Source organism: Anolis sagrei, chromosome 1 (assembly GCF_037176765.1).
Source record: "Anolis sagrei isolate rAnoSag1 chromosome 1, rAnoSag1.mat, whole genome shotgun sequence".
In the NCBI taxonomy this organism is placed as follows: Eukaryota; Metazoa; Chordata; class Lepidosauria; order Squamata; family Dactyloidae; genus Anolis; species Anolis sagrei.
The window spans coordinates 64,517,323-64,530,486 of record NC_090021.1 but is presented as its reverse complement, the minus strand read 5'-3'; the positions used below and the strand labels follow the sequence as shown (position 1 = coordinate 64,530,486).

The 13,164-nt window shown below is 38.1% G+C and overlaps 1 protein-coding gene across 3 annotated transcripts in view; it reads right to left on the bottom strand.

Moving 5' to 3' along the window:
- The window catches only part of RPS6KA2 (ribosomal protein S6 kinase A2), a 279,666-nt gene that overhangs the window by 22,344 nt on the left and 244,158 nt on the right, over nt 1-13,164 (bottom strand). For all 3 annotated transcript variants that reach the window (XM_060753717.2, XM_060753719.2, XM_060753718.2), the window contains 4 exons: nt 11,127-11,191; nt 7,699-7,801; nt 6,237-6,367; nt 5,948-6,073 (listed from right to left, as the gene is read on the bottom strand). In XM_060753717.2, the coding sequence (XP_060609700.1) occupies nt 5,948-6,073; nt 6,237-6,367; nt 7,699-7,801; nt 11,127-11,191 (425 nt within the window). The remainder of the gene's footprint in view (nt 1-5,947; nt 6,074-6,236; nt 6,368-7,698; nt 7,802-11,126; nt 11,192-13,164) is intronic.

The window sequence follows — 13,164 nt, the reverse complement described above, 5'->3', positions numbered from 1 at the left end:
TTATGCATATAAAGAGGGTATGACTTTTCTTATGGATCTCCCTCTCTCCCCAAATGCATGCTAAAGTTGGAATGAAATATGAAGTTCAAAAGGTTGGGTTAAAGAAACTAAAGAAACCCCTTCAGACATTAAAATGTTACTAGATGATAAACATTTGAGGAAGGATGCTTGGAAACTCCAGATTAGTAATCCTGCTTCTGCTCATGTCCATTGTTCTCCTTTTGAAAAGTAACAAGGAAGAAATTGGAACTAGCACCTTCTTCTCTTAACCTGTTTGCTATCAATAATATTTCTATTGTCTGAAATCAGACTGTTCATACAGGGAGAACAAGAACAGGCAGCAATAATGGTGGCTTAAAGAGGCAGACTCAAAGTGCTCTAGAAAGAGTCGGTTAGATTAATAGTATAGGCAAAGTGGCATAGACAATTGTGACATTGGCAACAGTGGCACAGGCAATTGTCTAATAAACTTTTATCAAAGTATCTTTAGTTCCAAAGAACTCCATTCCTGTGCTCAGAAGCAAGCTTTGCAAAATAGAAGGGCTAGCATCCTCAGTAGCCATACATGCCAATTTGTTTATCTTTATTTTAATACTATTAAATGTGTCTCTTATTGTTATCATTACCACTTCTATCTTTGCGTTTACTGGCATATTTTCACCAATGAAAGAGCAAAATGGCTCCCAAAGCCACTTATAGTGACTCTGGATGTTCCTGCAGGTTTTCGAGAATGATTAGTCCCCAGTCCCTAGGTCATCAGTTAGTATTCACTTCTTCACCTTCTCCACTTCCCCGGCCCTATGATACACTGTTTGCACTATCCCTTGCCCAGCCCTTTTATAGTTGACCATGCCCATTTTGTAGTCCTAGCCACTGGTATTATTGAACCTTGTCTGATGGGAGTTATAATTGCAATTGGTTTAAATGTTTATTGTTGTGTTTTAGTAGAATTTTTGTGTTTTATTATGCTTTTATTTTAATCTGTTTGTATGTTTTTCTTCTTACCAATTGAATGTTTTGCCTTATGTGCTGGAAACCGCCCTGAGTCTCTTCAGGAAGATAGGGTGGAATACAATTATTTCTTCTTCTTCTTCTTCTTCTTCTTCTTCTTCTTCTTCTTCTTATTATTATTATTATTATTATTATTATTATTATTATTGTGGGCCCTCCACATCTGTGGGATCCAGATATGTGATCTCCTTCAACTATCAGTCACCACCATCCTACAACTGTGGGAGATGGTACCGAGGATATAACCCAGACCTTCTATTTGTGAGTAACAGCATTGTGCAGCAATGCACTAAATCAGGGGGACCACCAAAACCAAACACACAACATCAACCAATAATATGCAATAGTTTCCAACTATACGGGCTCAGGAAGTTCAATTTAACCACAGATGATATTAGTAAATGGCAGTAACGTGAATATGGTCACACTGAAGTATGAATGTAGCTCCCAATTAATAATATGGGGTTGATCATCCATTTTTTCTTATCTGCAGTGAATCCTAGAACTAAAACCCTGTTGATATGACAGGCTCACTGTATTTCATTCTCTCCTTTAGGAAAAATTATGAGAATTTTTGCATGTTCTGAATTAATTTTTGCATTTTAGAACTTAATGTGAAAAATTCATGACGACTTTGCTGTCCCTGCAAAGTGAAATAGAAATGATCCGTATGCTTGAAGGCAGCATTCTTTTTTTAGAAAAAAAAATACTCCAAAATTTAAAATGGCAAAATCATCATGTATATAATTAAATGTTTGGATGTTCTCACCGTTTTAGTCATGCATAAATGTGTATTTTATAGACATGGGTTTCAAGATAAAATTCTAAAAATAATCATTTTTATATTCATTTAAATTAGTAGTCCATACTCCTAATCTATGGATTCTCTCTCCCTCAATCTTCCTATTTTGTAATTATATTTATAAAAATCCAATTAAAATATATTTTGTGCAAGCCATGGCATTTAACATAAAATGTACAAAGTGATTTCCACAAAAATGGTAATTTTCATGTAAAATGCAATTACTCTTTTGCTATTCTAACTATGGACAAAAAAAGCACGGCCTTTTCACTCTTACACAGGAGCAAAAAACTCTCACGGTAGTTGACAGTTTGATGGGGGTGTTGAGACACTTTCCCATGTGTGAGAACGGTTTGGTGATATTCTGAAATTAGATAGAATCAAGGTTTTGCTTTGAAAGATTGCCTTTCTCTTTCAGGCCCCTTTATGCTTAACGTAGCGACTTCCAAACATTGCTTTTGCATTTCTTCATTATTCATGCTATGCTGCAGAAGCCCAGACCACTTATTTGGAGAATCTGAAAAATGTAATTATTCCCAAAGTACTTGACTCTTCCATTGGACTTGGTTTATTTTGGATAATACAGTTCCCTTTTCAGAGGCATTTTGCTTCTCAAAACTTGTAATAAGAAGCTTTCATCTTCCTTCAGTACATGTAATTATCTCAACTAATCAGTGGGAGATGGATTTTGAGCTGGCTTGTTATAATAGGGGAATGAATGAAGTGCGGGGATTTTTTTTTGTTTTGGCCCCAAAATGTCCTTGGGGTGACAATGCGGGGATTTTCACCACATTTGTGCCCTCTTGGTCCATTTGAAGTCCAGAAGAAGTATGGAAAAAATAAGTAATCAAGAAGTGATTGCTTGTAGTTTCCTGTGGTTAAAACACTGTGTCATTATCAGGCTCAAAATGTCCCATTCTTGTTCCCTTCAGCTTGCTCACTCCAAGTCCTGAAATGTTTATAAGTCCCTTTTCTTGTTTTACAACATCTACCTTCCTCTGATTCACACTTTTCTCATCCCATGTTCCTGTAGTATGTCTTGCATAGCATCAGACTTTTCTCTAAGCATGTCAACAGTGGAACATCTTTTTGGCTTGTATCTAATTTCATCATTAACCACAGTAGTACTCGTATTTTTTCTCTGCTCTTCCCTAGTAGCTTGTGAGAGCCTTCCAATTTTCTGACATTATCTCTTGCTCCATTTTGGATTGTCTCATAGTAGACTTTTCAAAGTAAAAATGGTTTACTGTTGCCTCCTTTTGTGAAGTACTAAGATCTGTTAGCTATGGTCCCACAGCTATAGTCACCAAGAGATCGTCCACCAGTGTCACTCGCCAATACTGGTGTTGCCCAATAAGTATTTGTCATGTTTAGTCTGGTTTCTCAGTAAAAGCCTATCTGACATGGTAGATACTACCAGTAGAACTACAACTGTCGTTGTAAATACACTGCTTTTTGGAAGTGCAGTCCCAAAACAAATAGCAAAAATGTGTAAGCTAGCAAAAGTCAATAGTCCAGAATCAAAGCATGAAGTCTAAACAACAACCAATAAGCGTAAGCCAATACCATAGTGCAAAATTCAATTACTGAAGTCAAGCTAGAGAATTACAGAGCCAGGTCAAGAACAACCAACAGCGAAGGTCACAATCCAAGGTCCAAAATGTTGAGTGTCTGAAGAGTAGTGAAGTCCAAGGTTCAGCCAAGAAGCAACAACATTAACTGCCACAACAAGCCTTCACACTGGGCCTGTTTATCATAAGATCTCAGCTGTTGCTTGTTTAGTGGTCATTTCTCTGTTAATCTTGCAGACCTGCAAAACTCTGCACTCTCCCTTCTGCATTCTAAAGCTGGAGACATGTTTAACTTCTCACTGACTGATTCCAATGTAATTGCCTCATCTTACTTAAGTCCCTTCCACACAGCCATATAACCCAGAATATCAAGGCACATAATCCACAGTATCTGCTTTGAACTGGATTTTCACACTGCCATATAACCCAGTTCAATGTGGATTTTATACAGGTGTGTGGAAGGGGCCTCAGTCTGCTGGGGAATTATTGTTACTGCTGAAAGCTCAATTTCAGCAGTAGCTGAGCTAGGTAAGAGAGACTGCTGGAAGTTGGTGACCGCAATCTCCATGACAATGGTCAGCACAGCCTCTTGCTTCACAGGATTATGCAATCCCACCCCTACAAAAAAGAAATGCCATGGTATAGTGCCTGTACAGAATAGTACTATCTGCACAGACTGAGGGTGGAATTCAAGTGTCTAATCCATTATCTGAATCATAAAACTCAGGTGGTGTTATAGGAAAGATGTGATGATCATAAAGAAGAAGAAATGATGAAAGGGTTTTCTAGTGGGGAAACTTCTCTTTATTTTTCTTTATGCTAAGTTATCGTATCTTAAAGCCTTTATAGCAATTAAATAACCGGAGAACAGAAGACTGAGGGAGGACATAATTGTACTCTTCAAGTACAAGAAGGGCTATCACAAATGGATGGGCAAAAACTGTTATCTTCTGCTCAGAAGATATAGCTAGATCTAACAAGCAAAAGCTGCAAGAACCTGACCCAGATACACATTGAAAGAAACTTGCTGACATAAAACAGCAGTTCCTCGTGGGGGCCAATTATCTACAAATGTGATGGGTTCTCCTGTGCCGGAGGTCTTTGCAGACAGAGTGGAGAGCCACCAATTGCAGATATTCATCTTTTTGTTCTGGATTTTCTGTTTTAAGTGGAAGGCTGGACTAGATAACAAGATTTCCTCATCATCTAACAAAAAAACAAACAAACCCATGAGTGGATCTTCAGAAATATGTCCTGCTGAGTTTGATGGAACTGATTCCTAGATAAATAGTAGAGCAGAAGTTGGCAATTATAGAGAGCAAGACCATCAATTTTGTTCTCCCACATATCTCCAGTGTGCAGCACCGTGTCTTTCAAAATTCAACCAATAAACAGCTGAGAATAAGAGTAGCAGTTACTTCTGGTTTCCATTTGTAGTCATTTTTGTCAGTTTAAAGGATGGGGATGGACTAGAGATTGCTGATTGTGGTCATATAGCCTGAAAAACTTACAACAACCCAGTGATTCCGACCATGAAAGCCTTTGACAACACATATTCAAGCATTTGAGAAAAAAAATCTTGCAATGACAAGAATCTTCACAATTGGGAATGATTCAGTGAAAAATTCAGACATGTCAGCTTTCATATGAAATAGCACTCTCTGTATAGAAAATAACAGTTCTATGAAGAAATATTATTTCTTGCACCAGAAAATGCTGTTTCCTCTATAGAAAATGTAATTATGGATGTATTCTGTGCCAAATTAATCGGTGGTTGTTTTACCTAAAAACAAAATTTTATGTATAGGAAACAGCACTTTCTGCAGAAAATTCTACTTTTTATGCAAACAATTACATGTAAATTTGGTGGGGAATAGTCATTGAAAACCTCATGACTTTTAAAGATCTCTCAACAAAAAGAAAATTGCTAAAATTACTAGTTGCTTTCTTCCTAGTGAAGAATTACAACCTTATTCTGAACTCTGAATTAATGACTAACTGTGTATATCAAAACACAGAAAAGGGTGTGCTGTCTGGATGACTGCTTTGAAATGCAACCTGGTTGTTTTGCTTGAAGATTCTTCACTGGCAGACTTAAATTTTATATGTTAATAATACTAGCGGCAAATGTATTATGCAGGGAAAACAGTGTGCAACCTGACAGCAATTAATTGTGGCTATCTACAGTATACAGGCAGTCTCCACATTACAAACAAGATAGGTTCTGAGTCCCTTTGGCCACCCTAAGTCCCTTCAGTGAGAGAGGGCAGGTTAACAATAAAATTTTATTATTATACTATTAATATTCTGTAGTTTTGTTTTTAAGTTGAATTTATATGTAAGTCGAATTTTCCTTCATGTTGTCTCACCTCCATTCTTAAAAATGGAGGTTTGCAACTTGGGGATTGCCTGTATACATTTAGTTGGTTGTTTGAAATAAGCATCTTTGTTTTTATTGTACTACAGATATTTTCTTGATCATCACTACATCAAATCACTAAAATCCAGCAAGAACTGAGCTTAGCTGGTTGACAGCAGATCATATGATATGGAGATTTCATACCTTTACTGCAAACTCTGTTTCTGTAGCTTTATGTACACACCTCTTGCATACAGAATATGAGCCAATGCCAATGTCTTCTTTGATTTCGTATCCATCTGTAAAGTGAATATTGTTCCCATGTAACTGCTATAGAGGAAAACAAAACAATAGCAATAAGAAGACAAGCCTTATAGTATCATCAATCAGAAGACACACTGGAATGAATGTTGATTTGTTGCATAGTTTTATTCTGAGGGAAGCAGGTTGAGCACAGCAGCAATCTAGTCAAGTTTACCAGTTGCATCCTTACCTGGACAATTGGATGAACTATCACCTTGTGCAGCTCTTGCTGTGCAGGCTCCTGCACCAAGGTGGATGCAACAAAGCTAAATCCTCTGAAGAGATTGTGAGCATTGGCACTGGGAGGGACACCAGGGGAATCTGCAGGGATGACGAGACAAGACTTAAGGAACAGGACAAGAAATATGCTGTGCCTTGTAGCTCTGGAACCATTGGACTGGGCTTTCTCCAGAGGAAACAGGCACACAATTCCAGGAACAAGTTCATGACTGAGATAGTGGCCACAATATCTGCTGATTGCAGGTTGGAACAAAACCCAGGAACTGCAGTATCCCCTACCCGATAGTAATCACAAACCAGTCTGCTGAGATGCACCGATATGCATATCCATGTCCAGCAGGTTTAGATCATGGCATGGCACAAGGAATGAGAATGTGAGAACAAAGGGGTAGAAATCAAGAGTTCCTATGTGTTTTCCTCTCTTGGGGGAAGTAATTGTTTACCTTCTGGCCAGTTTTGTTTCAGCATTTTGAAATTTTTTTGGTACTAGGCATGTCCTGACAAGCGTGCCATGATTTCTGGCCCTTGTTTCAAATCCTGCATGGGGTATACCCTGATCAGCTGCAGTGCATTATTTGATTGTTCTGGATTTTCTGATGAGTTTTTTTAAATAAGCTGTTTCTAGCTTGATGCGTACTGCAACGCATATCGGGGCATGTTTTTTGTGAACACCCCATCCTTCAGTCAGCTTTGAACTGCATTAAACTGTCTGTGTAAAATCACATTTAATGTGGAGGTCAATAAGATCATGCTGTCTGAAATTAAGTTTTGGTTTTCAGTCCAGAAAGGTGTTGCTTAGAACTGAACTCTTGTTTGTAGCCCGAGAAAGGTGTTGTGTGTAACTGAGGTTTGATTTCCACCTGGGAAAGTAGCTGTATTGCAGCTTTGGAATAGCTGCATGGAAGAAATTTGAATGCTGTTCAACTGGGGCTTACTCCTATACAAAGGATAAAGTGCATAGAAATGTAGAAACAAATGCTGAGATGAGAAATGATAGCCATGTATAAATATTTGTATAAACATTGAGGAGGGGGTAAGCTTGTTTTCTGCTGCTCTAGAGACTAGGACATAGAGCAATGGATTCACATTACTGGAAAAGAGATGTAACCTAAACATTAGGAAGAATTTCCTGATGGTAAGAGATGTTTAACAGTGGGACTTGCTGCCCTGGAGCATCTTTGAGTCGAACAGGAGTTCCCCAGCACCACCTTCTGAGAATATCCTCCAAGAAGGAACAGAGCCACTGAAGAACAGTACCTCCAAGTCCCTTCCCAGAAAGGCGACTCAGAAGGATATCATGGTTGAAGGTACCGAAAGTGTTGAAAGGCCCAGAAGAACCTTCTTCCTACAAGACTATTAACTATTGAATGAAAATATAATGTTCAGACTATAGATCTTTCTTTAGTAGGTACCTGTTGGTGTCCGTGAGGTGAATTCTGGGTCAAAATGAAAGGTGTCATCTGGACGTCCTACTGCAGGTTTAAAAGGGGGCTTGATTTCTTTCCTGTACAGTTTCTATAAAATAGTAACAAAAACAAACAGTGATGAACTTTTTTCCAAGTTTTGTCTAAAATGTATCTTTGTTTCAAATGATAATTCATAATGCTATATTCGTACACCAGATAAAAAGCCCTGCCTTGGTTTTGGTTTCTTCTGACAATTAGATTCAGATGTCATTTGAAATTCTGCTTTCTCATTCTCTCTATTAAATGCTTCCTTGAATAAAGGTTCCCTCCCTGCTGTTGAGTGCAGTGAATATCTCTGCACTTAGCAGCAGGATCCACTGTAGGCAGGATTGATTACTGGCCTTTGTTTCCCTAGGATCTCTATAGCTGGTCATGGAAGAAAATCTTTATTTCCAAAGAGCCACATGCTGAGTGGCAATTTTATTTAGATGCTCCCAAACCTTGAAGACTACACAAATTGAATCTCTAAAATAGGTAGAGCAATGAGAGAAACAGATGTAAACACTCTGTGCAAGCATCCGGCAATCATTGCCAACAAGGAAGCCAATGTACCATAATTGAATTTAGGAATATGTAGTCACTTCCTGTACTACACTGAATTGTCCTGTGCAGATGCTCAGATAATGCAGAAATGAATGTATGGGGCTGGAGGGAGGTGACACAGTCCTTACATTGATTGTAATGAATCCATAAGAAGCTACATGCACATGACCCTAAGAAAATAAAATTATTGAACGTGAAATAAATTTCTACAATATTACCACTCATGAATTCAGAACCATTGACTTATATACACATTCAAATGTATACAAGGGGGGAGGTGATGGCAAGATATCGTATAGGTCTTTTTAAATGTCTGAACAGGATAATGAAGACCTCCCAGAAATAGAAAGAAATGTCTAGTGAGTGATGCACAGCAAATAGAAACTGCTGCTGATCATAGCAATGGAGGGATGATTTCCTTGAACTGTACACTTGCTACCCTGCACATCCAGTCCAAGAAATAGATACAAAAATGAATTACCATCTAAAAATCTTGTCTCCAAACTATTGCACTGACAAAGTGATATTGTCAGCAGGAGCCCAAAAAAGCTGAAACTTGAGATCAATGAATCACTTTCCCATTTCTATGTTAATAAGCACATATAACTCATATCTATTTTTAATTCAGGTTGATGTCTTTGCGGAATACATTTCTTCGGCAGCAAGACTGGGCAAAACTCTTTTCAATTATGTAGCTTTTGAGCTCAAGATAGCTGCAGTTGCCTTTCTTCAAGGGTCAAAGGACTTAGTTCTCTATATCTCAACCCATTAATTTCCAGCCACTTCACATTACCTGGTCTGCCTGTGCCTTGGAATGAGGAAGACATATTCTGCAAATATCAGCTGCCCACACCATCTAAAATGGAACATGAGCACATACAGAGTACAATACTAAGTTCCCTTGCTTATTGTTGCAGCTTTTTCTTCCAGGGTTGTGGTTGGAGGGAATTAAAGTAGGAGGACAAGTCAAACCAGGGATCTCCTAAATGTATTCATTGCTGGTTTAAATAGCAATTAACACCTGTGCGTCTGGAGAGCTGCCTTGCTTGCTGTGCTTCTTATGTGTTGAGTTCAATTCTGAGCATTGCCCATGCAAGGTTTAGGTGTTGCTACTGGTACAGGGTCTGATTCTTGGGCACTGGTAAACGTTTTTGGGAATCCTGTGAGCATTCCTTCTATGTTTACACTGTACAAGTTGAGCATCACTCGTCTGAAACGGAAATATTCTTAAAGCTGAAACTGTTTGTATGGGTGGCTGAGAAAGTGACAGCTTTGCTTATGATAACTTCAGCTTTACGCATAAAAACCCATGAAAATATTATACACGTTCAGCCTATGCTTTCTCATGTTTAAACTTGGATCCCATAACCAATATATCTTAAGTAACATGTACATGCAAGTATAGGTATTCCAAAATCTAAAGTATTTCTGACAAGGGGTATTAACCTGTATTGTATTTTTCTGACTACACATTCTGCCCCTCTTATTAGGAAGACATTTGGATGGGGAAAGTCTTCTGCTAGCATTATTATTATCAACTGTTTTGATCTGTCCTAAAATCTCATAGTATAAGGTGGGATGCTACTTTCCAACTTCCTTGTATGTGAGAAAGAAATAAGCAAAGCTTTACATCCCTAATTGGAATATTTTGAGGCAATTCCAGTGGCCAAATAAAAGATGGTTTTCTTTTTATGAGAATTCATACCAAGGTTCTTTGGTACTGATGCGTAATGAATGCTGCAAGAGCTATAAAGAACACGCATGAAGCACATTGTGATGCCATAGAATTAATCTGACCTTTTCTGCAACAATTGTGAATAGAACAAAAATTATCCCAGCTCAATTCTTTTTCCTGTCTGTATGAGATAGCTGCCTTTTTAGCTAGAAGCGTAATTAGAGAACACAAAGAACCAACTTCAGTTCAAAATTCACCCAGTTTATCTTTGGAAAACTACAAGTTCAACAGAAAACCTATTGTTATGAATGTGCTTTCACCCTATCCCGCAAAACACTATTACAATTGCACTCAAGACTCCCATAAAGTGCCATTGCCTGGATTGCTATGATCAACAGCTTTCATAGAAAGATGATCGAGCTCCCAGTGGCGCAATGGGTTAAACCCTTGTGCTGGCAGGACTGCTGACCAACAGGTCAGTGGTTTGAATCCGGTGAGAGTGGGTTGAGCTCCCTTTGTCAGCTTTAGCTCCCTATGCAGGGACATGAGAGAAGCCTCCTACAAGGATGATAAAAACATCAAACATCCAGGCATCTCCTGGGCAACGTCCTTGCAGATGGCTAATTCCCTCACACCAGAAGCAACTTGCAGTTTCTCAAGTCACTCCTGACATGGAAAAAAAAATAGAAAGATGATAGTTTGGGAAAAAAAATAACATCTCATATTGAGGAACAACCTAAGAAACTTGTCCGAACAATGAATGATATGGAAGTAAAAAATCTTATGTGGCGTATGAAATCTGATTCTTGGGAACAACAGCATTCTGCCTTCTGACAGAAAAATTGGAAAGTTTGTTTCTTCTCATTAAAATTATACACACACATATAAGAACACACACACGCATTCTCATTTCCTATGAGGAAAATCAACTCAAAACCTTCTTCATGAATGATTGCATTGACTTCTTTGTTTTGTATTGTTTTGGTATGATACAGATAAGCTTTGAATTTCAATTGACAAACACCTACAAACATCAAAGGTGACATTCAATGCAAAGCCTTTGGTGATGCTGGGTTGGTTAGCCCCTTGTGTCATTTTTTGCGGGTGGTGGTGTTATATTTTAATTGTAATCCCAAGGTATCAACACTTTACTTACATTCCAATCTATGGTAGAAAAAAAAGGATGCCGTTTAATCTCTTCAACTCCATCAAGGCCAGCACCTGCGAAAGCAACAAAAGAAGATGTCAAATGTAATTCCCCCATGACTGACCAGGACAAGACCACCAATTTTTTTGTTTGTGGCACCAAAGTTATGAAATACTTTCTCAAATAAGTCTCACCTGAACCCACCTTCTGCTTTCAAGCATGCACAGGATTGTTTTGAAAATAATGTGGTATAGATGGTAAGAACAATATACACCATATTGACTTACTGGAGTAAAGATGACATATAAAGAAGTAAACACTTTATACTAAGCAGCCTGATAACACGGAAGCAGTCAGAATGTAAAAGGGCACACTAAGGGCCTTTCTACACTGCCCCTATGTCCCAGGATCTGATGCCAGGTTACCTGCTTATCCCAGGTTACCTGTTTATCCCAGGTTATCTGGCAGTGAGGACTCACATAATCCTGTTTAAAGCAGATAATCTGGGATCAGATCCTGGGATATAGGGCCTTAGGTTTCTTCCAAATAGATGTACAAAATCTACATTGAACTGAATTTATATAGCAGTGTGAACTCAGATAATCCAGTTCAAAGCAGATATTGTGGATTATCTGCCTTGATTGTCTAGGTTATATGGCTGTGTGGAAGGCCCCTTAGTTTCATTATTCTGCAAAATTCTGGTAAGAGAGTATTATAAATGACTGCACATTCTAAGAAATGTAGGGTCAGGCATTTTTAGTATACATGTGTGTTGGACCGATTTGTTTTGTCTACTGAAAGTAAGATATTTCCTTCTTAGCCTGTGAGGAAGCGTTCTCCAAATTGGTGTTTACTAGATGGGTGGGACTACATCTTTATTACTTCCCACCATAGTAATTGGCTGAGCTTACTGGGAGTGATGGAAATTGCAATTCAGCATATCTGGGGGAGTTTAAAGGAAATCTGCTCTAAAATATATAATGACTTTCTCTACTACTACTACTACTACTACTACTAATAATAATAATAATGCTTTATTTATATCCCGGCCTTCTCCCCCCGAGGGGACTCGGAGTTACTTACAACAGGAACATAATATAAATAAAAGTAGGCACATAAATAATATGGCAGGATTAAATCAACAAAGCAAAAACAAAGCATAATACATAAGAAAAAGAATAACAATAGATATGTTGTGTATAACTCTAAAATTACTCATATGTAAGTATAAAACTAAATAAAATGTAGGATATATAAAAATCATAAAACCTGCTTTTGCTGGTGTAAGCAGTAGGGAGAATGGAGGGTGGGATACTACTAAATATTCATCTGCATATAAATTATTTTTGCTTCAAGTTCAATTTATAGCTCTCTTTCCCTCTGTTTCCATCTGTTCAGCTTATTTGATGGAGCAACTCCAAGAAAACCAACAGGTGCCGAGAGATAATTTCAAAAATTGTCAAATTCAATTGAGAGAGACATATATTTGATTATGCCCTGTGTTATCCCACAAAAGGGAAAGCAGCTGGAGGCAAGCGACACTACACTACACTATCATTTGAAGGCTTTCTTTATCTGGTGCTATATATTCTTAGCAATTTCGACTTTCTGCAGGGGTGCTTTAAGCTATCTAGCTCCTTGCAGAAGGCATTGGGATGGTTCCAAAGGAACAGCTCCCAGTACTGCTAATCCAAAAACGGTACATAGCTGTTTGGGTGGTTGTTCCCCTTTCCTTAAACAGATTTTCTATGGAAATTAAAAAAATAGTGGGAAAACACAGACATACAAATGGTAGAAGATAACCTTGTCTGGACCTCCAGAAAAATTATGTGAAAGTGGTAGCACAATTGCATACTGAAAGATTTATCTGGAAGTGTCCTGTGATTGCTACAAAGTCATTTTATTTGGAATAGCAGTATTTTCTGAAATATTGTTTTGCTAAAGGCCTTGTCAACAAGTGGTTTAATAAAAGGCGACAGCTGTATCTGCTGCATGTATGATATTAGTGACTTTCACCAGTCCAGTGATCAGAAACAGCTCCTTCAGA